At 46.3% G+C, this 24,461-nt stretch overlaps 2 protein-coding genes across 2 annotated transcripts in view; one reads left to right on the forward strand and one right to left on the reverse strand.

Annotated features, from left to right (window-relative positions):
* The first annotated feature begins 1,354 nt into the window (after window positions 1-1,354).
* On the forward strand, window positions 1,355-3,685 carry PRR22 (proline rich 22). The gene is made up of 3 exons (XM_051971796.1): window positions 1,355-1,478; window positions 1,974-2,036; window positions 2,359-3,685. Exons 1-3 carry the CDS (start codon window positions 1,355-1,357, stop codon window positions 3,576-3,578), a joined length of 1,407 nt encoding a protein of 468 aa, XP_051827756.1. The 3' UTR covers window positions 3,579-3,685.
* Window positions 3,686-15,508: 11,823 nt separating this feature from the next.
* The window catches only part of CATSPERD (cation channel sperm associated auxiliary subunit delta), a 135,698-nt gene continuing 126,745 nt past the window's right edge, over window positions 15,509-24,461 (reverse strand). Inside the window, exons 19-22 of the mRNA XM_051971797.1 lie at window positions 20,884-21,018; window positions 18,455-18,638; window positions 17,139-17,296; window positions 15,509-16,435 (exon numbers count right to left, since the gene is read on the reverse strand). Of these exons, the coding sequence (XP_051827757.1) occupies window positions 16,189-16,435; window positions 17,139-17,296; window positions 18,455-18,638; window positions 20,884-21,018 (724 nt within the window). The 3' untranslated portion in view covers window positions 15,509-16,188. The remainder of the gene's footprint in view (window positions 16,436-17,138; window positions 17,297-18,454; window positions 18,639-20,883; window positions 21,019-24,461) is intronic.

Below are 24,461 nucleotides of genomic sequence, written 5' to 3' on the forward strand. Positions count from 1 at the left end.
ACAAAAGGAAGAGCTGGCCCACAGGGCCTCTCGGGGCCCTCCCAGCCCTGACATTTTGGGACTCTGGAAAGGAGGACAGGTCGCATCCTCCCCAAAGCCCTCGGATGTTCTCATTTGGTCCTCAGCAAGTAAGAATGATTTTTTTCCCATTTGACAGAAGAAGAAACTCAGACCCAGACTGGAAGTGACCCCATTAAGCCCCACAGCAAAGTGAGGATCAGAATCAGCCACCTGCGGCAGTCCAGGATTTGCCCTGGGACGATGACTGGGGGCTTTGTCTCTTGGGACTCGTGGTTGAGACTGAGGGGGATGGGGCTCTGGCCCTTGCACACCCAAAAGACATTGGCCTGGGTGGGAGTGCGCTCCCCAGCTCCCACCCCCACCCCCCCCTCACCTGCCTAACCCCGCAGCTAGCTCCTGGTGAGAGGGAACAGGCCCAGCTGTTCCAAAGCAGAAGGAGGCGCTTCGGAGATGGTGACGTCTCCGTCAGACTGGGTGACTTCTGCTTGGGTGAGGGTCGGACCAGAGAAGCCCGAGATTCTGCCATTTTTCAGACACATCCGTACATAAGAAGGCCGAGCCCAAGTCAGACGCACAGTCCGTGTCTGCCATCCCTGCCAGAACCCCAGGACATCGGAGGCGCCCCTTTGGTCCCTGGCCTATAAACCCCCTCGGTTATCTTTTCCTCTCTCTTTCCTCACCATAACTTGGCCGGACTTGGAGTCCAGGAGCCCGAGATTCAAATCTTGCCTCCAACTCTTCCTGGTTGGGTGACCAGGGGCAAGTTAACAAATCCTTTTAGTTTCCGATTCTGTAAAATGAAGATAAGACTGTCCCACTTTACATGCCAGAAGCCTGAGACTCAGATGACACTGATGGAGCCCAGTCCCAGGTCTCCTTTCCGCACTTGTTCCTATCCTGCTCACATCCGCGGGGGACACACAGCTGTCCGCCTCTCCCAGCTCCGCTCCTCCCGGACGCGGGCGGGCCGTCCCCGGAGCCTCCCCTGCTTCCCTCTCCAGCCTCGGAGCAGGGACCACCGCCTTTGTCCTCAGTCCCCCTCAGCTGCTCTCCAGGCTCTCCCTACGCTTGGGGGAGGGGCACCTCTTGGCTGCGGCGCCGAGGAGAGCTGGCCGGGCCAGGGGCCGGGACCGATGCGACACCTCCGCTCCCACCCTCCCCAGGGCCGGACTGAGCATCTCGGAACTCCGGGGCGCCTCCCGGAACCCCTTCTGGAGTAACCATGCAAACAGAACCTGCCCGCGCCCTGTAACACTCCGATCCCATTCTCCCCACCCACCTCGCCCGCGGGCTGGGCGAGGGCTCGGCCTCCTGCCCAGGAGGCACCTCAGTCATGCAGCACTCAAAAGCCTTCTACGCAGCAGCCCATGAGACCTACAGCCCCCGGCCCCTGGACAAGCCAGAGAGCCCAGCTAGCCGGCCTGTCCAGGCCTTCCCTGAGCCCCTCCCTTCTGTCGGTAAGGGTCCTTTTCCCATCCCCATCAATCATCCGCGGTCCAGCAGGCCCGGCCCCAAGCAGAGGCCCAGCGGGCTCGCAGACGCTCCGAGCCGAGGCGGACCCCAGAGCTGCCGGGGGACCGAGAGAACCCAGAGGGAATGGAGAGGGAGAGCAGGTCCTCCCCAGCCCGGAGCCTGGAATTCGGATTCCAGGATGGGGAGAATCCGGGGTCGCATGCTCTTTCCCTTCCTCCTCCCAGTCACCGCCCTGGGGGCCTGGTCCCAGACAAGGGCCAGGGCATGGGGGTCTCCGGGCGGCCCTTGGAGGGCTCGGGCCTGGACCTGCCCTTGGTGGGCCCCGGGAGCTGATCACCGGGCTCTGCTGAAGGAAAGGGCCGGGGAGAGCCTTCGCATGTGGAGCCGGCGGCCCCCGGCCTCCCGGCCTCAGCATTTCTGGGCCCCACAATTCCCCGGAGCTGTGCCTGACGCTTCCCTCTCCTGCTCTCGCCTCTCAGGATCATCCAACCTATACCATCCCCAAAATCAAGAGAAAGAAGTGTTCCCGTCTCCGCCGGCAGGTACTTCTGTGCCCGGGGTCCGGCGGCTTGGAGGGAGTCGAGGGGAGGGCTCTGCCCCCGCCCCGTTTGCTCCCCCACGTGCGGTCACCGTCAGCCCCGTCCATGACTCCCACCCACCGGGGCTGAGCCTGAGCTCGAGGGTTTGCGGGCCGAGGGTTCACCCACAGCTGCGGCTGGTCGGGGCCTTCGCCTCCCCTCGCCCGTAGCGGGCCCCAGCCTCGGGGGGCCGAGGAGACCCCCGGGGTGTTAGAAGAGGGTGAGGGAGGCTCCCGGGAGCCGGAGCGGCGGTCTCCTGCCCACACCCTGTGTCCTGCGGCCCCAGGTTTCCAGATGGCGCCCTGCGGCTGTTTCTTTGACCCTCGCATCTACCGGATCGAGTGGGCCACCACAGACTTCGGCCAGTCGTCTCTGTACAAGCTGGCTGCGGGCGGGGGCGGAGCGGCGGGCGGCGGGGGCAACGGGGCTGGGTCCCCGGGCAGCTACCTCCTGGACCCTCAGCGCTACCTCAAGGCGCCGGTGCAGCCCACGCCGTACCCCCACTACCAGTCTGTGCCCGGCACGCCCCAGTACCTGGTGCCCTACTTCCCGCCCGAGGGGCCCGCCCCCGCCCCGGCCCCCGAGCCCCTGGGCTTCGTGGCGGGGCCGCTGAACGAGGTGCCCCCTTCTTTCCTGGAGCTACCCCCTCACCTACAGAAGGACGGACTGGGGGCCTCCGCTGCCAAGGAGAACAAGCTTCCTCAGCTGCTCATCACATTGCCCGGCGAGCCGCTGCTGCAGCCCGGGGCCTACGGTCACCTCAAGGGCCGCCTGAGCCAGCTGCAAGGCCCCGAGCCCCTGGGCTTCCCAGCCTACGCCGACAAGCCCAAGGAGCTGAAGGAGGGCGGTGGAGGAGGGGCCGTGGCCAGCCTTATCTTCCCCCCCACTCCTTGCTGCCCCGGGGAGCAGCCTCCCCCCGCGGCCATGGAGTCAGTGCCAGCCCAGCCCGCCCCGGACACCGAGGAGTCCCCCCTGCTGGAGGAAAACAAGTCCCTGGAGGCGCCCAAGCCCTTCGTGCTGCCCGAGAAGGTGCTCCTGGAGGATGCCATGAAGCTGTTCGATTGCTCGCCCGCCAACACGGAGCCCGAGGGGTCTCCTCGGGAGGGCCTGGGGGGCCTGGGCCTGCTCCGGGACGGCCCCGGCCCTCCGCCCCCAGCGGGGGCCTGCGACGATTCCTCCTCCGACATCCGGTCCCTCAACCTTCCCGACGAGCTGCTCTCCTTCGACTACAGCGTTCCCGAGATCCTCGACACCGTCTCTAACATGGACTATTTCTACAACTTCAAAGCCTTGGATGAGGAGATCAAGTGGGACCTGGCGGTTGTCCCACCGGCCCCCAAACCTTGTCCAGGAGGGGGAACCCCCCCGACTCCACGGCTTGACCCCCCTGGAAAGAAGAAATCGGGCGCTGCCTCCAAGAAGGCAAAGCCTGGAGTCAAGTCCAAGCTGGCCACGGGCCCAGTTGAGGGGGGACAGAAGGGCCTGGGGCCCAGGCCAGACCCTTGACAAGCCCCTTGGGCTAAGGAAGTAGAGGGACCCGGGGGGTGGGGGGAGCCTAGTGCATGTGGACGGCCAGTCCGTCCCCCAAATTCTATTAAAGTGTATCTGATATAGCTCTGGCCCATCCTCCCTGGCCCATACACAAGACCTGAGGATGGGGCTCCCATGGGCAGGAGGGACCAGAGCCCCGTGAGTCCTGGGGCAGGGATGGACCGGCTCAGAATCCTCGAGATGGAAAGGACCTCAGAGATGATCTAATCCCAAACCCGCCATTGTTTTGCAGGCTAGGGAAGGGGCCCAGGACTGGCGCAGGGGGATACAGGAGGTTGGTGGCCGGGCTGGGGCTAGAACTGCCGGGCGCTGCCCCAGCAGAAAGGGAAAGAACTTCCTATAAACTGAGAATGCTCTAAGCCTTTGGAGAAGAGAACATCTTATATCTTAGAATGTCACCCACTGACACGACCGTCTACACCGACCCCTTTGTTTTAAAGATGGATTCAATTCAACCAGCATTAAGCACCTAATCTGTGCCAGACACGGGCTGGGTGATGGGGACCAGCCGGGCAAGAAAGGGAGGAATCCCGGCCCCTGAGAACCTTAGGTTCCCCCGGGCAGAAAGAACACGCGCGGGAGGTCAGCACAGCAAGCGGGCAGGGACGGGCCGCCGGGCACATTGGCAAAGGCGGTGCTTGTGGGCGAGTCCCTGCCCATGACCCCTGCCTTCAAGGGGTCCTCAAGCACAAGGTGATGGGGCAGCCGGACAAGGTGCTCTGGGAAGGGAAAGCTGGGGCGGGGGGAGGCTTCATGAGGGGAGCCTCGAAGGGAGGGCGTTCCTGACAGAGGAGCACCATGGACAGCAGTGGGAGCCTGCCCAGAGTTCTAGGAATGATCAGTGGCCAAACCGAGTGGAAAGTGCACAGAGTGGCTCTAAAAGGGGGTTGGCGCTGATCGCCAAGTGCAGCAAGGCTGAAGAGTTCTGTTCTCTGAGGAGAGAAGGAGCCAGGGATGATTGTTGGGAAGTGAAAAATCTTAAGTGACCGCATTAAATGCCCTGTGTCAGGCTGGGCACGGGAATCCACCCTCCTTACCCTCAAGGCGGGAATGTATGAGGAGGTATTAAAAAACCCAAACCCAAGGCGGTTTCATGAGGGGGAGGGACTCTAGCATGTGGGCTGAGGAATGAGGAGAAGCCTCCAACTGAGCTTTTAAGGAAACGTGGAGGGGTCTGGGAGTCAAGGCCCAGCCACGGGGGACGGCCTGCCCAAAGACAGTGGGTGGCGAGAGAGACGGGCGCTTACAACTTGGCTGGCTGCGGAGTATATAGAAGGGGATTTATAACAGGCTTAGAAAAGTTGATTGGAGCCAGTTGTGAAGAGTTTCAAAGGCCAAACTGAGAAGTTTGTTTGATCTCGGAGATAACAGGGCTCCTGGAATTTATTTAGCAGGGAACTGGCCAGGCCCTTTGCATGAGGGACGGCACTTTGGCAGCCAAGGGAAGGAGTCATTGAAGAGGGGAGAGACCAGAGATGCCAGTTAGGAGGCTTCTCAGTAGTCCAGGGGGAGAGAGTGAGCGTGGCTTGCTGCCATGTGAGTGAGAGAGGGGGGAAATGAGAGAGAGCATCGCAGTGGAAGTTACAGCTCTTGGCAAGTGAGTTATTTTGGCAGCTACGTGAGTAAGGCTTTTAGAGGCACTGCAGGGAAGGAGAACAGAAAGCAATTGCAGCGGTCCAGAGTTTCCAAGAGCTTGAACTAACATGGCCATTCAGTGACAGCTCCGAGAAATGTTATAGAAGTGGGCTCTGGCAAATTAACGGCGTGAGGGAGAGCGAAGAGCCAGAGATGCCTCAGGTTTTAATCCTGGTGCTTGGGCTCAATAGAATGAAAGAACTTGGAGGAAGGCGCAGGTTTGTGTAGGAATATAAACTTCATTTGAATTCCCAGAAGATACAAGCAGAAATGTTTGGCTGAAGTCAAGGGCACAGGGAAAGGTGTATTATCCTGGTAGGAGTGAGCACTGTATCTGCGGAAGCTGAGTATGTGTGAGAGACAGAGATAAAGACAGACAAATACACAGAGACAGAGAAAAGGAGAGAGAAGGAAGGAGGGGGAGAGAGACAGAGGAGAGAGAGAAAAAGAGGGAAGGAGGGAGGGAGGGGGAGAGAGAGACAGATAAACAGATGGAGGCAGGGAGACAGAGGTGGGGGAGACAGAGTGGCAGAGATTAGGGAAAGAGACAATTGGGAGATAGCCGTGCTGAAGATGTAGTAGTGGAAGTCTTAGAAGGAACAGTCAAACATGAAAATGGAGACTAGGATGATGGAAGGACAGATGTTGAAAGTGTAAGGTGTCAAGGAAAATGAAGTTTGAGAAAAGGCCATTAGATTTAGAAATTAAGAGATCTGACAAAAAAAGATTGAGAATAGCGGGGTCAGAAACTGTATTACAAGGAATTGAAGAGAATGAAGTAGAGGCAGAGTATTAGGTTTTGTTTTGTTTTATTTTTAAGATTTTGATGAGATGGAGAAAATCAAAGGTATTTTATGGTGGTGGTGGTGGGAAAGTGGGCTTATTTGTAGGCAAGGAAAACAGAGGGAAGTATCAAGATGGAGAGTAAAATTGATGGAGTGACCTCAGAATTAGGAAAGGTTGAATTCTAAGTACATAAATGACGCAACTTTGATGCTTCCAAGGGGATTTCAAAGGAGAGGGAAGAGAAGGGAACTCAGGATCTCAAAATATCAGAAATTAAGGTGGAATTACAAGGCTTCAGTTGAGAGAACTATTGGGATAGGAACTGTTCTATCAAGATAATTCTTGTGGAATGAATCAATGAGGTGCACCAGAGAGAGCCCCGTTAGATAAGGTGAATTTATAGTGGGTCCCAGTAAGCCCAGTTCTGTGATATCCTAACTGTAGCACAAGACCGGAGAAGACAGATGTCATAGCACTAAAGATTAGCTGGCTTTGGCCAGAATAAGAAACCAAGGGATTCTAGAAGGGGAGACAGTACTAGCTAACTCTTGAGTTATCTTGGAGGGACCGAAGTGCCAGGGTTCCTCTAATACAATCCACACCTATCCACGAATCCCCCTCAATATTCCCTGAAAGCACTCATCTGCTCTTGTTATTTAAGGGATAACTTGTTTTCTACTGGGAGGGTTCATTCCATTTTTAGATGGCTGTTCCATCCTGTTCCTAATTCTTCTCTCTCTCTCTTCTTCTTTTCTCAAGAGCTTTGCTCTGGAAAACAAAGGGTTTAAGGAGGAGTGAGGGAACAGGAGCAGTAGAATGATAGCTCTAAAATGGGACCACCTCAGAGTGTGGCTGTGGGAGTGGAGGTCCATGAACTGGAAAGCCAGAGCATCAGAACTGATGAGACCAAAATCACAGAGGATGAGGGCAGGGTTGGGGTTGAAAAGATTACGAGGGAGGTACTGAACTTTGATCTAGGTGGGTTGATATACCAAGAGATGAAGTGAATCTCAAAGGGGCGGCAATGGGGTGAGAGCAGCGGGGTAAGGTGGAAAGTTTTTGAAAGGACTATGCTTAGTCATCTTAACCTGATGGAAGGAAGGGAGATGAAAGAAGCCATCAGAACCAGAAAGAATAACGAAAATGAAAGCGGTAACTCAGTAGCTTTAGTTGAAGGTGATTTTAACTGAAGGCACCAGAAGGGAGAAGCTGGAGAGAAATGAAAAAGGACTGAGAATAGGAGAGCTAGCAGGGGAAAGGAACCAAGGGAGGTTCTACTTGGAGGCATCCTTCTGGCGTGGTTTTAAGTCAACAAGCAATTATTAAATTCCAGCAAGTACCAAGAAGGGGAGAGGAGAAATCCCTGCTCCTGTAAATACTTAGAAACAGAACCAACTCTCAAGAGCAGGTGATGGGAGCCCTAGGGAAAGGGAATGATGTGTAATCCCAGATGGAGCTCCCTTAGTTTATTGGAGCACTGGGACCTGAGCCCAAGTATGCTGGATTTCTAGTCCAGATCATTTCCCCAAAGCCATGACTCTGGATCTGACAGAGAAGAGAGGATTCAGCTACTGCTTCTAGCTTTCATCCTCCTTCCCCCCATAGCCAAAGATACCAAGCCCAAGGCAGGGTTCTGATGGGAGCACAGAGAAGTCCAAGCACATCCAGCTCCCTAAACACAGGGACAGGGCCCGAATCAGAAACTGAGACATTTATTGGAGGGCCACAAAAATGAGTAGTTGTACAGCCCTTTCCCTACCGCTAACACTCTTTTCCCCCCATGTTCCTTGCCCATGAACTCGCTGGTCTGCTCCGGGGGCTCAGGGCTACAAGCCCACATCCAGAGTACTGATGAAAGCCTCTTGTACCATCGGCTGTGAGGTAGCCGGCCCACGCTGAACCTTGGCAGGGACAGAACAGGCTGGGGCTCCAAGGAAGCTCCGGGAGAGAGCCAGAGTAGGTAAGGGGTCCAGCAGGTGGGGAGGTGAACGAGAGGATCTGGGCCCCTCAGCCTCTGGGCTGGCACAGGGAGCAGGAGGGGTGCTGCCTCCCCCACCCCAGAACTATTCCAGTGATGGCTCACCACATGGGCCCGGCCAGCAGCCTCCGCACTCTCAAACTGGACCAGGGCCTAGGGATCACGCAGCGGCTCAGGACAGTGGGCTCTGTGGGCCAGCTCATGTGGCGGGAGCTTCTTGCCCGGCTGCAAGACCAGGATGGGGGGGAGGGCCCCACAGGGCAAAGAGATTGGGAACAGCTGCCAGGAAGCCTGCGGGCAGAGCCGCTGTCAGGGAGGGTTCTGGCACATTAGACTCCTTGGAGAACCTTGTTCTGGCTTCTCCCACACCAGAAGCAGCTTGAAAGAGCCAATCGGGGACGGGGCTTCTTTGATGCACTTTGGTGCCCTCCTCATTTACCTCCAGTAGGGCAGAGGGGCAAAGGGCATTGTGGGTCAGGTGCCAATAGGTACTTTACTTGGGGAAGTACAGGACAGAGACTCAGGCCCACAGGCCCAAACCTAGGCTGAGGCCCCGAGATGGGACCAAGGAAAAGAGAAGGCCCCCTTCCCTCTCCTCCTCCAGGGCAGGGAGCTTCCCAGACTGGTGGGGCGCTTTCTAGACTGGCGGGAAAGTTCCCAGACTGGTGGGACACTTTCCAGACTGGCAGGGTGCTTCCCAGACTGGCGGGATGTTTTCTAGACTGGCGGGAAAGTTCCCAGACTGGTGGGACACTTCCCAGACTGGCAGGGCGCTTCCCAGACTGGCGGGGCGTTTTCTAGACTGGCGGGAAAGTTCCCAGACTGGTAGGACACTTCCCAGACTGGCAGGGCGCTTCCCAGACTGGCGGGAAAGTTCCCAGACTGGTGGGACACTTCCCAGACTGGCAGGGTGCTTCCCAGACTGGCAGGGTGCTTCCCAGACTGGTGGGACACTTTCCAGACTGGCAGGGTGTGCTTCCCATACTGGTGGGACACTTCCCAGACTGGTGGGACACTTTCCAGACTGGCGGGGTGTGCTTCCCAGACTGGCGGGAAAGTTCCCAGACTGGTGGGACACTTTCCAGACTGGCAGGGTGTGCTTCCCATACTGGTGGGACACTTCCCAGACTGGCGGGGTGTTTTCTAGACTGGCGGGAAAGTTCCCAGACTGGTGGGACACTTCCCAGACTGGCAGGGTGTGCTTCCCATACTGGTGGGACACTTCCCAGACTGGTGGGACACTTTCCAGACTGGCAGGTGCTTTCCTTTGAAGTTAAAATAAAAGGCTCTTGAAGCATTCCAACCCCTCCCTCCCAGCTTGGTGTCCCTTCCCTGGCACCTAAGCACACTATGCTAGAGGGGGGCTCCCCATGTCAATGCTGGAGAAACTGAGGCAAGACAGAGCTTGGTTTTTAATATTTTAATTGTGGAGAACTTAGACTAGCCGGCTGTATGGGACTCGGCAGCCAGCAACTAATGCAGAGACTTTTATAGCTGGGGAAACAAAGGCAGCTAAAGGGGGCGAGAATACTGGGTGGGGAACAAGCCCTAGTGCCAGGACTAGTTCTGACAGGATGAGGGTCGAGATAAGAAGGTGGAGGGCAGGGTTCAGTGAGGAGGGGCAAAGCTCAAAGGGAGGGGGAATTCTCCCAGCGAGCTTTTGAGAGAAGGTGCCCGAGGTTTTATGACTCAGTGCTATTTCAGGATTTCCAGGAGTGGGGCTATTACTTATTCAGGGCATACCCAGGGAAACTGAGGTGGAAGGGCGGAACTCGGGCGAGAGCCCCGGCCGTGGCAGAGCCAGAGCATGGAGGGTTGGGGAAGGGGCAGAAGCCCTAACAGGCTGCCACATTCCCAAAGCCGCAAAAAGCACTTAACCTTGGCCCCTAGCTAAGATCCCTGGTCCTCTGCTTAGACTTAGACCATCACTCCTCCTCTTGTCTGCCAGCTTGCTGTGCCCCCATAACAAGACTGCATCTCTTGCTTTCCCCTCAAATTATAATCCTTAATTCTTTAAAGGTCAGCTCAAGGTTCCTAAAGCCAATTTTAATTCTTTTCTCTCCCCATCTTGTTAGTCCTTTCCTATCTCCAACTACTCACACAGAGTTTATATTTACTTATTGGGGGGGGGGGTTCTCCTTGATAGCATCGGGCTCCTTGCGGGCAGAGACTTGCAGGGTTTTGGTCCCCGTCCCCTAGCAGGGAGCGAGCCCGCGGGGGGCACTTACTGAAGGAACAGTTAACCCGGAGGCTGCCAGCCTGGCCCAGAGGAAATAAGGGGGAGGAAGAAAGAGGGACCCTTTGGGAGTGAGTGAGCAGCTTGATGCTGACCAAGGCCGCTTGCTTTGCTGCACGCGCTTCAGGAGGAAGGCATCCTGAGCCAGATTCTCGGGAGAAGGGGGATTCCACTTGGGCTGCCATGTTCCCAACCAACGGGGGGTCAGGGCACCCACCAGGCCAGACCGGGGTTTCTGCCACCAGGAAGTCCGCCAGCTTACAGTTCTCGGAGAAGTGAAGACATGGGCAGGGAGGAGGGGGGCAGGGGGAGGGGAGCCATGGGGCAGGGGGAGGGGAGCCAGGGGGGCAGAGGGAGGGGAGTCAGGGGGCAGGGGGAGGGGAGCCAGGGGGGCAGGGGGAGGGGAGCCAGGGGGGCAGGGTAGGAATCTTTACAAACTGCTAACTCATTAGAGTTAATAGATTATTGATCTGATCTTACAAGAAGATGTTTTGGGCCAGAACCTGAAACAAGGTACTAAGTAGAACTAATTGATACAATACGATGTTGGAATCTTTACAAACTGGGCAGGGGGAGAGGAATCAGGGGACAGGGGGAAGGGAGTTGGGGGGGAGGGGGAGGAGGGGAGGTGGCAGGGGGAGAAGGGCCAGGGGGGCAGGGAGGAGGATCGTGAGGGGAGTCCTAGACAACAGACTGGCACCATGACAACTTTCTGGGCTGCTAAAGAATGACCCAGATACCAGGCCAGTGCCATAGAGCCTGCTCTCCCCAGCTCCCCGTTAGCTCTGTGGGCCACACTGGGTGCCCGGGGGTGGGAGGGGGGAGCGCCTCTGCCAGACCTGGCTCTGGAGGGAAGGATTGGGGGGGGGGGGACACTGTCCCCTGAAGTCCTCTGCTCAGAGCCTCTGGACTCACTCCCTGTCCCCGGGCCCGAGGTTCTGTGGGGGCCCCAGTGAGTGCTCCGGGCCCCAGGGGTGCAGCCTTTGAGGTAGTGGGAGGGACACACCTGGGGCCCTGCAGAGGCCATGCTGCTACACCTGGAAGGGGACCTGGAGAAGAAAGGAGACAGGTGGGAGAGAGCACAGAGCGCCCAGCATGGGAGCCCAGAGAGCTGGACTTCAGTGTAATCCCATGACCTTCCCGTCCTTGGGTTTTCCTTTTTCTCACTTTATTTCCAACCCGCCGGTTTCTGAGACCCTTTCCTGACATTCTGTAATAATTCCCGGGGCACAGAGGCATCTCCTGGCTGCCCACTCTCACCTGCTTCCCCCATCCCAGGGCTGGGGCTCAGGGCAGGAGGTGTAGCTGGGGAAGGGGACACAGCAGAGAGCGATTGCCCACCTCCAGATCCAGACAAAATCTCACCTGGAGAGCCCGAATATAGACATTCAGAGTCAAAAGAGTGTGAGATTAACACAAATCCAGGTTCTTCCATTGTAGAGATTGGAAGACTGATTCTAAGGCAGGATCAGGGCCAGAACCAGAACCAGAACTAGAACCTCCCTTTCTCTGTGCCTGGGTCTGAGTTCTCATCTTTTCAGGGCACGGATGGAGGAGCTTGGTTTTCTTGTAGGAACTGGCTCATTTTAAGGAGGCGGCAGGAACCCAGGAGTTGCTCAGGGAGACTCTCTCCTGAATGGCCTTTCAAGAACTTCCCACCAGGTAGGTTCTGGGGAGCTCCACTTTGTTCTTGTTCTCAGATCCATGGAATCTCCAGGGCCTGGTCTTCCAGCTTATCCCAAACTCCTGCAAAAAGGTTCTTCACGTTGCTCACCCCAGAGGACTCCAAGAACGTTTCGCTGTGTGTAGCTGAGAAAAGTCACCTGGTAGTTTACCAATCTCTAAAATGGGGATGGGGAGCAAATTTAGTAAGATCTGATCTACTTCCGATAAACTTATCAATTTCATAGGGACAAGATGGACAATGTGATGCTAGAAAATAATTTTCTGGAAAAGATCAAGGGGCTTTAATGGATGACAAATTCCATATTCAACAAATATGGCATACCAGGTATTGCAAATACAAAGACAGACAGAAAGCAAACAGTCTCTCCATTCAAGGAGCCATAGTTCTATTGAATGTGGAATCAAGAATGTCAAGGTTGTTATTTTCCCAGTAGAATACTAGCTCCTTGAGAATAGGGGCTATTTTTCTTTTTTGTTTTTGTTTTTTTTTAATCAATGTATCCCTAGTTGTTGTTCAGTCATTTCAGTTATGTCTAATTCATTGTGACCCCATCAAGAGTTTCTTGGTAAATCTATTGGAGTGGCTTGCCATTTCTTACTCCAGCTCGTTTTATAGAGAAGGAACTGAGACAGACAGGATTGACTGACTCGCCCAGAATCTGAGGACAGATTTGAAAGCTGGAAGATGAGTCTTTCTGACGCCAGCGGAACACTCTACACTGCAGCACTAACCTAGTTTCCCCAGAACTTAATGCTTGGTTTCTTTATTCTCGTACTCTTCTTGATACTTTTTATTTTTCTAACGCCTCTATCTCCAAATATATCCCTCTCTCTCGTCTCTTCCCAAACGAGATCCCTTAAAACAGAGACAACAAAAAGGAGTTAAATAAAACCAACTCACCCACCATATGTCTGACTGCACACGCCATATCCCCTCACTTAGGCAAAGGAAGGAAGGAAGGTGTATTTTTCTTAGTTCTTTTCTGGGACCAAACTTGGTCATTAAAATCACACAGCATTCTTGATCTTTGCGTGGTTGAGGTCATCACATAGGTTATTTTGTTGTAACTGTTTACTTCATTCTGCATTAACTCATTTGTCTTCCCATCTTTCTCCATATTTATCACATCCCAGTAAGATTATGTTCACCTATCTTGCTATTCCCTACTTTTTCATTGGTTTTGCCACCACAGCCAAAAAACAAAAACAAAAACAAAACTCCTCGACTGCCTAAATTTCAGGATCTCCAAAAACTCATCATTGTGTAGGATGAAATCAGCTCTGAAACTATAATCTCCTCTCCCCTTTCAGTTTCTTTTTTGTGACTATTATCAATAATCAATAAACATTACCCAGATACTATGTGCCAGGTAGTATTAAGTTCTAGGGTCACAAAGAAAAGTAAAAGTCTCTGCTCTTAAGGAATTCACAAAATCAAAATAAAATTAAAAATAGCTCCAGGAACTAAAAAGCTTACATTTTCCTGGAGGAGGAAGTGAAGATACAATATAGAAAAAATAAGTAAATTTTTTGGCAAAGATCTTGGAATGGGTTTGCCATTTCCTACTCCAGATCATTTTACAGATGAAAAAATCGAAGCAAATAGGATTAAGTGACTTGTCCAGGGTTTGAACTCATGATGTCTTCCTGACTTTAGGCCCTGCATTCTGTTTACTGTATTACTTAACTGCCCAGATAAATACAAAGCATTGAACTTTTTAAATTGATAAATATATCAATTTTATTTCCAAATATATATATGTATATAAATATATATATATATATATATATACACACCCACACCTTCCCCATGCTCTGACTAATAACCCATTCTTTGTTGATAGGGATAGGAAGGAACTCATTTCATTTCTATAGAGATCTCCCAATCTTGTTTAGATGACATTTTAACTTATAGTCTACATAAGAGTTTCCTAGAGCACTGAGAGAACAGGGATTTCTATGTATTCATCACACACATTATTTATCGCACAGTAATTATTCCATGAAATTCATGTACCACAATTTGATTAGCTAATTCCCAATTAATAGGAATCTATTTTGTTTCCAGTTCTTAGCTATTATATAAAGTGCTGCTATAAATATTTTGATATATATGGACTTTTTATATGTGTGTGTATATATAGAGAGAGAGAGAGAAAGAGAGAGAATGAGACACTTTGTTTTTTGTTTTTAAAATTTCATTGATGATTTCCTGGATCCTCCAGTTTAAAAGGTATAGATATTTTAGCTTATTTACATAATTCCAAATTGTTTTCCAAAATGACACCATTTCATAGCTCTATCAGCAATTAGTGTGTTTATCCTTCCATAATTCCCCTAACACTGTTTTTGTTCATTTTTGCCAATTTGTAGGAAGTGAAAAAAAGCTTTAGGGTTGTTTTATTTTGTATTTTTCTTATTAATTTAGAACATTGTTCCATATGATTGTAAATACTTCATAATTCTTCTGAGAACTGTTTGTTCATATCTTTTTAACCATATCTATTGGGGAATATTTTATATTTGTTGATTATTTGTCTTGGATTATGTGTCACTTGGAGTATGGTCACTATCAAGAAATGTGATAAAAGATTTTTTTTTCCCCAATTCAATCACTTCCCTTATCCTGGATGCATTAATTTGATTTCTGATGAAACTTTTCAGTTTCAAGTAATCAAAATTATGTTTTTATCTTTGGAATTGTTTCTCTTATTTGGTTGAGGATGTATCTCCTATCTATAGCCACGAGAGGTATATTTTTCTCTTCTAATATTGTAAAAATAAGATCTCTGCTTTTCAAAATGGTTGTATCATTTCATAGCTCCACCAACAATGTATTAGTACGTTTATCCTTCTATGACCTCTCCAACATTGTGGGGATTTTTTTCTTATTTTTGTCCATTTGCAAGTTGTGATATAAAGTATCAGGGTTGTTTTGGTGTGCAGTTCTCTTATTATTAGTGATTTGGAACATTGTTTTATGTGATTATGAACACTTATCCATTCCTTTTTTGAAAATTGTTCATATCTTTTGACTATTCATCTGTTGAGGAATGATTTTTAGTCTTACATGTATTTGCAGGTAACCATATGTATATACACGTAACACCACATGTGTATACATATATATGTTTATGCATTTATAAATGTTTGTACATGTATCTTGGATACCAAACTTTTATCAGAGAAATTTGATGATTCCCCCTCCCACCCCCCCAGTCAACTACTACTCTCTTATCCTCGATGCAGTAATATTACCTCTGCAGAAGTTTTTCAGTTTTGTGTTCCCTATTCTGTAGTCCCACAAGTTTTCAATTTTTAGCTAATACAAAGAAGGGCTGATGATAAAACTATTTTTGTACACATGGATTCTTTTCCTCTTTGACCTTTTTGAGGTATAGACATAGCTAGGTCAAAGGACACATGCAGTTTAATAGCTTTTTGGGAATAGTTCCAAACTATATTTCAAAATGGTTGGACTAGTTCACAGCTCTACCATCAGTGTGTTAGTATTCTCCAACATTTCTCATATTCCTTTTTGTTATTCTAGCCAGACTGATGCAGGTAGAGAAGTTCCTGAGTTGTTTTAATTTGCATTTCTCTAATTATTAGTGATTTAAGGGTATTTTTTTCCATATATTCTTGGTAACTTTATTAGCTCTTAAAACTGCCTATTTATGTTAGTAAAAAAGGGAGAAGACAGAAAGAAAGCAGGAGAAATATGGGAGGGAACTTAGGTCACAAAATCGGGATACAATTAGAAGTCTATTCAAATAAGGAATAGGTGGAGGAAGCAATGTTATTTGAACCTTGATTTGAACAAATGCTAATGAAATGAGTAGAACCAGGGGAACAATTTATGATATAATTTATGCTATAATATTACAAAAATGAACAGTTTTGAAAGACTATGATCCTTACAGAGATTGACCATGATTCCAGAAGATTAATGATTTAGAACTCTATCCACTTGACAGAGATGATTAAATGGGTACAATGAGTCATATGTTTTGGGACATGGGCTTATAGGGATTTAAAAATTTCTCTTGATTCTACATCCTTCTAGCAGAGGTTTTGTTTTTCTTGTTTTTTCCCTCTCACTGGGGAAAAGAGGTGGGAGGGAGAGAAAAGGTTATTTGTAAATTGGAATCAAGAGAAAATTTAAGAAAAGTCAAATTTATTTTATTGTAATAACATTTCCCTATAATATTTTAATAAAAATAACAACCATGCATTTGAATGCCTTATTTCTTTAACTTAGTTATATGAAATTTCCCTCTTTTTTCCTTACTCCTGGGGCATAAATTCCGGCAAAATAATTTAAATCTGTTTCCATATTGTGATTTTGTCAGTTTTGGAATGAAGTATCCAAGCCAGAGTAAAAAGAGCATGAAACATATTATCAACAGGGCAACTATATAGTCAGGTAGAGTCTGTTTTGGGAAAGCACCATAGACATATACACTGAAGACGGTAGTCAAATCACAGTAGCTGCAAGAGAAAAGGAAGAGTGTAGGTGAGCCCAAGAGATTCGCAGTTTGATCTCTAAGACCCTATTTGAAAATGTTTTTTCTCCCTTTCTAAGATGGGGGAGTGATATGGGTTGGGAATAATGGAATAATGGATGTATCAGAACTTTTCCTGTTGTCAAGAAACCCAAGTCAGCAGGGATAACTCTAAAAAGGAAAGGTTCAAGATTCTATAAGAATTATGAGAATCATAACCCTTGTTTCTTTCCTAAATGGCATCCTCACCCCCACCTATGATCTCAGACTACAATTAACTGCAGAATTAAGGGAAGATGTAAAGAAGGGAAAATTTTCAAGCTGGATTCCTCCATTACCCCAAGAGAGGAAAGAAGGGAGGGAAGGAGGGAGAAAGGGAGGAAAGAAGGGAGGAAGAGAGAAAGAAAGAGAGAGAGAAGAAGAGAGAGAAAAGAGAGAGAGAGAGAGAAAGAAAGAGAGAGAGAAGAAATGAGATGATGTGGATAAGATTCCCACTGCTTGCCACCCCAATATTAGGGGTGATTCCAGCCTGGAAAGCTTATGGTTTTTAACCTAACACTCCACGTGAGGAATGAAGGGGATGACTGGGATGGAGGATGTACACATACATTTTCCTCACAATATAATCCTAACACTGTTCCTCTAGAAAAAGGAATTTCCCCAGAGAACTCTTTTGTACTTTAGCTGACCTATAATAGGGATCCACAATACGCAGGAGAAAAATATAAATCCCATTTCTTTGATTAAATATAATACTATTAGATGTCGAGCCCCCAAGAATCTGGTATTCAGCTTGAGGCGATAGCAATGGAGCTTTTTCATTGTGTTCATGGCAGTTGACATAATTCTAAGAAAGATGAGAAAAGTCTTGAATTAGATTAAGAGACCCATCATTCTCCTTGGCTCACTTGTTGAGGCTGGAGAGTTGGAATATTCCTTGTTTCCCCTGCTACCAAAATGGTTCCCTCCCTATCTTTACCATTCCATAAGCTCTCCACCTTTGAAGTTCCCGTCCTGGTAGCTGTTGTCTAGCAGAAACCCTCCCATAACTTTCCTCCTTTCCTCAAAAAAAAAAAAAAAAAAAAAAAAAAGGCTCCTAATTTTTCCCTTCTCTGAAACTACTGCCCTCATATTAGGGGATACTTATATGTAGACTCTCCCTCAAATGCCTCCGGCATGCATCTTCTTTCTTAACTTATTCATTTCTCATGAGTCACAACTCCACCGAAGTTGTACTTTGTAGTAGGACTCAAAAAAGTACCTTAGCTCTTACCATCATCCACAAACATACCAGCATGTTCAAGAATTAGGAAATTTCCTTAACTGACCACCATTTATTGACTTTTCACTTCATTTGCCTTACCTTTTAAAACCCTACTTTTCATTTGTACTATGACTTCCTATCCTGTGGAAACCCCTCACTGCCCAGTTTAATTTCCTTATTTTACTGCTGAGAGACTATGACCCAGAGAAGGGAAATTCCAGAATTAATTGATGGTACAGCCAAGACTAGAACCTGCTTCTCCTGGCTCAAAGTTCAATATCCTTTAAATGTCGAGGTAATAGAGATATGAATACATTCTGCGTTCTTTAGCTCATCAAATAGTAATTGAGCTCTGGAAAAGAAGCATGCAAAATGAGTTCAAGTCAAATATTTTTTTTAATGAATAAGCTTTTAACATTGTTTAGCTGGTTGTTTTTTTTTTTTTTTTTTTTTTCATATATGGGACTGTGATCCCATTTAGGGTTTTCTTGGTAAAGGTATTTCTCTAGCTCATTTTACAAATGAGGAAACTGAGACAAACAGGATTAAGTGACTTGCCCAGGATCACATAACTAGTAAATGTCTGAGGTCACATTTGAATTTAGGTCTTCCTGCCTCTAGATCTGGCACTCTATCTACTGCATCATCTTGCTGCCTGAAGCTTTTACTATCCCATTTAAAAGACCCTTGATTACCTACCCTTTCCCACTTCCTTTTTAAAGCAATTAAGATAAACATTACCTCTCTATTCCATGCATTCAAATCTTTCTTAGAAGAAGCATCTATCATAGAAGACCAACTCTGAGCTTGTGATTTGCACAAAGCTTTGCCAACAGTCAGGGAATAGTTGTAAGTAAATAATCCATTTCGTTCTATGAGAATAAATTCTGTTTTAACAACTTCCACAAAATTTGATTCTTTCCACCTGTGCCATATATACACAAAGAGAAGATGTGTGTACATTAGTGGAATATTGTAAATGCAGTGTTAGGTGCAGGAGTTAGGATATAATCCTAAAATGTGAGTCTGTGGCTTCTAAGAAGAAATTCTGGTGAAATTACAACTAGTGACCAGGGTAATTCTAGAAAGTCAATAAATCAATTAGAATTTTTCTTTTAGCCATTCCCGAAGGAGTTGTTTTTCTTTTCCTCCATTAATTTCTTTCTGGTACCAATTAGACCAAACAATGAATTTGTGGGGAAAGGACAAAAAGGTGAAATTAATGGTTTTTTCCAAATCAGATGGTATTAACAACAACAAATAGACACCTGGTAGCTTATTTTGAATGCCAAAGGGAATTTCCACAATACTTTTTAAGATATAATTTTTAGTGATAACTTAAGATTTTTGCATTCAAATTTCTTTCAGCATCTTTGCTCTTCCCTATCTCAGAGAGTTATCCTATATAGCAAAGAATATTTGTTTCAAAGAAAAAGGACAAAGGAAGAAGAGAAAACAAATTAGCAAAACCATCAGTACATTGGAAAAAGTCTGAAAATATGTGTAATGTTCCATCTTGTGGACTTCCCACTACTGCAAAGAAATGGGTCCATAATTGTTCGATTTTCAACTAATCATTCCTTTAGATAATAAGATTTCCTCCTTTCATCCATTATTGAGAATGGGAGGTGAAGATCAGCTCCTATGCCCCTGGCCATTATTGCTTAAGGAATTCCCAGATCCTAAAGTGGTACTGTTGAGGATTGGGAGAACTCAATTATTTAAATAGTTGAAGGGATTCTAAGTGAGGGCTTGATCTTCCTTATTTGTCCTGGTTCCCCTTTTTTTTCCCAATTTTAACATATCTTAATTAGCTGCTGTGACTCACAATTATGTTCTTTGGTATCTTGGGTACCCCTTTAGCTTTAAAGTCCTACTTGAAAATGAAAAGAACCACTTTCCTTCTGCTCAAAGCATTAGCTCCTTAATATGAGGAATTTCATTTTACAGGAAGGATAGGGACAAAGGATTGCATTTGTGATTTCATTGGCATTCAAGTGAAGAAATTGTCTCTCTCAATGTAGGACATCATCTTTTCTACAAAACATACTTTGAAAGCAGGGGTCTAACTTTTTAGGGGATCATGAATCATGGCATCCTGATGAAGTCTATTGACTCTTCCCCAGAAAAATGTTATTAAATACATAAAATAAAATACATGAGATTACAATGAAAAGGAATTCTCTTGAAATCATTATTTTTCAGTGTTTTCAGCTGTGTCTGACCCTTTGTGACCCTATTTGGGGTTTTCTTGGAAAGATACTGGAATCGTTATTTTCTTCTCCAGTTCATTTTACAAATGAGGAGACTGAGGCACACAGAGTTAAGTGACTTGTCCAGGGCATATAGGCCTGACTTGAACTCAGAAAGGACACCTCACCTCAGGTCCCATATTCTACCCACTGTACCACCTAGTTGCCCCTGGTTATATATAGTTATCAAAATATTTTTTAAAAACAAGTTCATGGAGCCCAGAACCTATCTTAAAAGAGTGGTCTAGAGCATTTAAAAATTGAAAGGCTTGTCCAGAATCATACAACTAGTGAGGCAAGATCTCACTCATTATTGCCTGTTGCCTTTAGGTTTGCTTTTCTATGTTGTTTTTTTTTTTTTTGGGGGGGGGGGAGGGGAGTGGGGGAAGGAAAGGGGCAGAAATTCCATCTTATTTGTATACTTAAAGCAATGATAAATAGAAAAAAAATCCCACTGTGCATTAACAGAATTATTTAAACAATTTAAAAATTCGATTTATATTATAGTCAGATCATAATCTGTTGAGAAGCCAGTAGCAAGCTTCGTTAAGACATAGTACAGTTTAATAATTCTGCTAATTAGCTATTTCACATTTTGCCTCTTTTGAGCACAAACATGAAACAAGATTTTCTAGATAGTGAGTTGTCCTGATTATAGAGGAGAGGAAGATAAATGTTCTTTACAGAATAGCCTGATATAATTCTTCCTGCTCATTCTTCCTAGGTGACATTCTGAGTCCCTTATTCCCCTATTATTAATTAAATCCTATGATATTTTCATAAGCCTGAGTTTCTGAACTAGCTTCCAATATCTATTTCCTGGTAAGGATCTCTAACAGACTAAAGAACACCACAAAAGCAAAATGGGGAAGGGAGTATGAATGTGACTTATTATAAAATGATGTAATAATGTCTTACAATTCAATCACTGGTTTCCATGGACTGTTATAATAGACCAGGAGTGGACATCCCAGTCTCTCATACTCATACTCCACAATCAGGTCCTTATTATTTGGCTGCTTTCGAGAATGATAGCTACCATCATATGATGTCCTATACGAGGAAAACAAGAATAATATTTTGTCGGTAGTGTGTAATGAATTGCTCTATTGTTATTTTGAGAGACTAGTCATACCAATATGATCAAGGAAGACTCTTCCATAGGTTGGGCACAAAAAGTTCACATGACCATTTGAGAAGGAGATGTTCCTAAATTTGCACATTTTAATGTCTTGTTGTAAAGATAATCAACTATTTATTACTTCACTATTTTGATCAATACAATCTAAGACAATTCTGACTTATGATGAAAAATGCTATCCATCTCCCGAGAGAAAACTGATAAACTCTTGAGTCCAAAATGAATTTTTTCACTTTGTTTTTCTTGCTCCTTTTTTTTTTTTGGGTGACATGGCTAATATGGAAATATTTATAATTGATATCATAGAACTTGACATCTCAGTGGGGAGGGGAAGGAGTAGAGGAAGGGAAAGAACTTGAAAATCAAAATTGAAAAAAAAAAACCGTTAAAAATAAATTGGGGGAAAAAAGATACATGCCTGGAGTGGGTTATCTAAATATATAATTACACCGATGGATTCACAATCATATCATATACTCTGCACACATAACTTCTTTGAGACATGAGGCTGTCTTTCAGGGCATTAGCAAACAGGGTGTTATATATGGTTATTATGTATAAAGAACTGCTTAAATCCAGGAATGTTCATTGGCTGTACGTATGTTAAGGCAGGAGTGGGAACATAGTATTGAGGAGAGTAAGGGATGTCTAAATCCTTTTTTATTCTTTCTTTCCCCTTTCCTTCCTTTCCTTTTATACCAGAGAGGAGACTGATGAATATAGAGGAACATGCTAAATACAGAGCATGAGAAGACGTAAACAAACAGCTGCAAAGTGAAGTAAACAGAACCAGGAAAACAACTTTCACAATGACAACAGTGAAAATGGCAAAGATAATAACAAAAAATTGGAAACTGAATGCTGGTTAATTATAATGAATCCATCTGGTCCTGAAGAAGACACCTACCTCTCTCCCTTCTCCCTCCTCCATTCCCTTTTTTAGGGAGTGGAACATTGTATATGATGTTGAACTTGTTACTTTGGTTAGTTTTTCTGAATGGTTTCATAGGAAGGATAGACAAGCCATTCATTTGGTTGATTCATTCATTTATACTATTTTCTATATCCTAGGCACTATGTTTAAGGGCAGGGGATACAAAGAAAGGTAAAAAGTATCTGCTCTCAACAACAAGGAAAGATATGTAGCAGAGGACTTTGGGAGAACTCAGCAGGTTTCTGGTTAACTCTAGCTGGGGTCCTCAAACTACAGGCTGTGGGCCAGATGTGGCAGCTGAGGACTATTATCCCCCTCACCCAGGGCTATAAAGTTTCTTTATTTAAAGGCCCACAAAGCAAAGTTTTTGTTTTTTACTATAGTCCGGCCCTCCAACAGTCTGAGGAACAGTGAATTGGCCTCCTATTTAAAAAGTTTGAGGACCCCTGCATGGTGATCTAGAAAAACCTTAATATTAACCACCCAAAAAGCTAATCTAAGGCTCTTTTCACATAAGGCTTTTTAAAATAAACTCAAAAAACCCTAGATCCTGGCAGGACTGAAAGGCAACATCCCAATGCCTCTGGAACAAGTGTTTTCATTTACTGCTAGAGGTCTTTCAGCATCAATCTTTGTGGAAAAAAAAAAATTTAAAGGAGAACTAGTGAGATGTAAAACATAGGTGGTCAGATCATGTGGAATCCAGCACACAAAATGCTTCCTCTCTTCCAAGAGATGTAGTTCTAGGCAGAGTTTTGTATCCTGAGATTGTCCCTGGGATGCCCTGAAGAGACATGAATTGCTTGGACAAGTTCTCCTGGCCCTCTTGGGCATGCCTTTATGACCCACAATCTGGGGCCAGGAACTGCCAATTAAAAGTTTCCTGAAATATGAGGTCCTTGTGCTCCAAGGGCTTACAATGGTAGTGAGGCAGAATAAAAACACTAGGAAAGAATTTACATGGTGATTCTGAAGGGGGAGGGAAACTGTGTTCCCTGTAAGATTATCACTGTGAAACTGTGTTCCCTTTTGATATATGATCCCTTTTGGAGTCTCAGTCCCTCCTGGGGAAGGCATATCCCCCCAGATAAGTTATCTTTTAGGGATATCAGAGCCTTTGATTCAATTAGAAATCTTGGTCAAAAAGCTCCCCTTTGAAGTGTTGTTAATTCCAATTGGAGATCTGGGCTGGATATCAATAAACATCTAGGCCTGGAAAATTTGGCTTCCTTTTCAACCCAAAGCCTTAAGACTCCATTTAAAGGGCAGTTTCTAAACTCACTCCTTGCAGAAGATCCTGAGCTGCTTGCTCTGCTTCTAGGATCCTTCCCCGCTGAGATGGCATTCTTTTCTCAGTGTCAGCCTCCATTTCCCTAATAGAACTTTGCCACTAAAGAAGTCAGTCTCTTAGCACAACTGACTTCCTGTCCAACAATAAACTTTCATTTTTGCCAATTAATATTTTGGGTTTCATGAATTCTTTCATGAAAAACCTGTGCACCGGCCATAAGGGGATTTTAACAACTCTCTGACTGCCACAAACCTCATCACTTTCAGGTTTTCCCAGGACTTTATATACCTCATTTCCTTTTTTGGTGGATGAAAGATGAAATGACACATCAATTTACTAAGCAATACATAGGAATTGCCCCACAAACCAGGACCAGTCCCCTTCCTCAGCTTGGAGCAAGCTCCTGAATGCTAAGGAAGACAGACTTTTAGACATTAAAACTAATGAAACAAATAAGGACAATTAATTAAAAGGAGTAATACAACATTAAGTAATCTGATTTCTAATTGGATAAAAGACTATCACTTTCCAAATTGGGAGGAAGAAGCAAACAGGTGTGAATGGGAAAAGTTTGATATTTCTTCAAAATAAAACTATAAATTAACCAAGCTATAGATCAGGTTCCCATTTTCTCCTGCCTTTCCTTCTGACAACAATTCCCAGGATTTGGGTAGACAGAACAATTTTGGGAATATATATAGATCAAGCTGATCTAGTTACCCAGCCTGTACATTGAGGACACATATCTCAGGGTCAACAAAAGACATGTCTTTGTTTAAATTTGCATTTATGTGTTGTTTCCCTGTTTCCCACTGATCTAGCACCTGTTTTCCCAGCCAGAGTCAGATTGTTTTAATGACTGATGCTTTCTAATATAGTTTTTTTAAAAAAAGCTTTTATGCTCATCCAACGAGATGAACCTTCAAGGTGGGATGGTTAATATTGCATTAGGGAACATATATATTGCTTATGATACTTATGCTCAGGACCTCACTTTCACCCCTTGTATGGTGAGAGTGACACCTGCTCCTCCTGAGAAACGAATAAAACTTTTTCTTTACACCTTGAGAGATCTCTGAAATTTATTGGATGGGTTCATACCACACAGGTGTAATTCCCTTATTCAAGAA

Source organism: Antechinus flavipes, chromosome 1 (assembly GCF_016432865.1).
Source record: "Antechinus flavipes isolate AdamAnt ecotype Samford, QLD, Australia chromosome 1, AdamAnt_v2, whole genome shotgun sequence".
Classification (NCBI taxonomy): domain Eukaryota; kingdom Metazoa; phylum Chordata; class Mammalia; order Dasyuromorphia; family Dasyuridae; genus Antechinus; species Antechinus flavipes.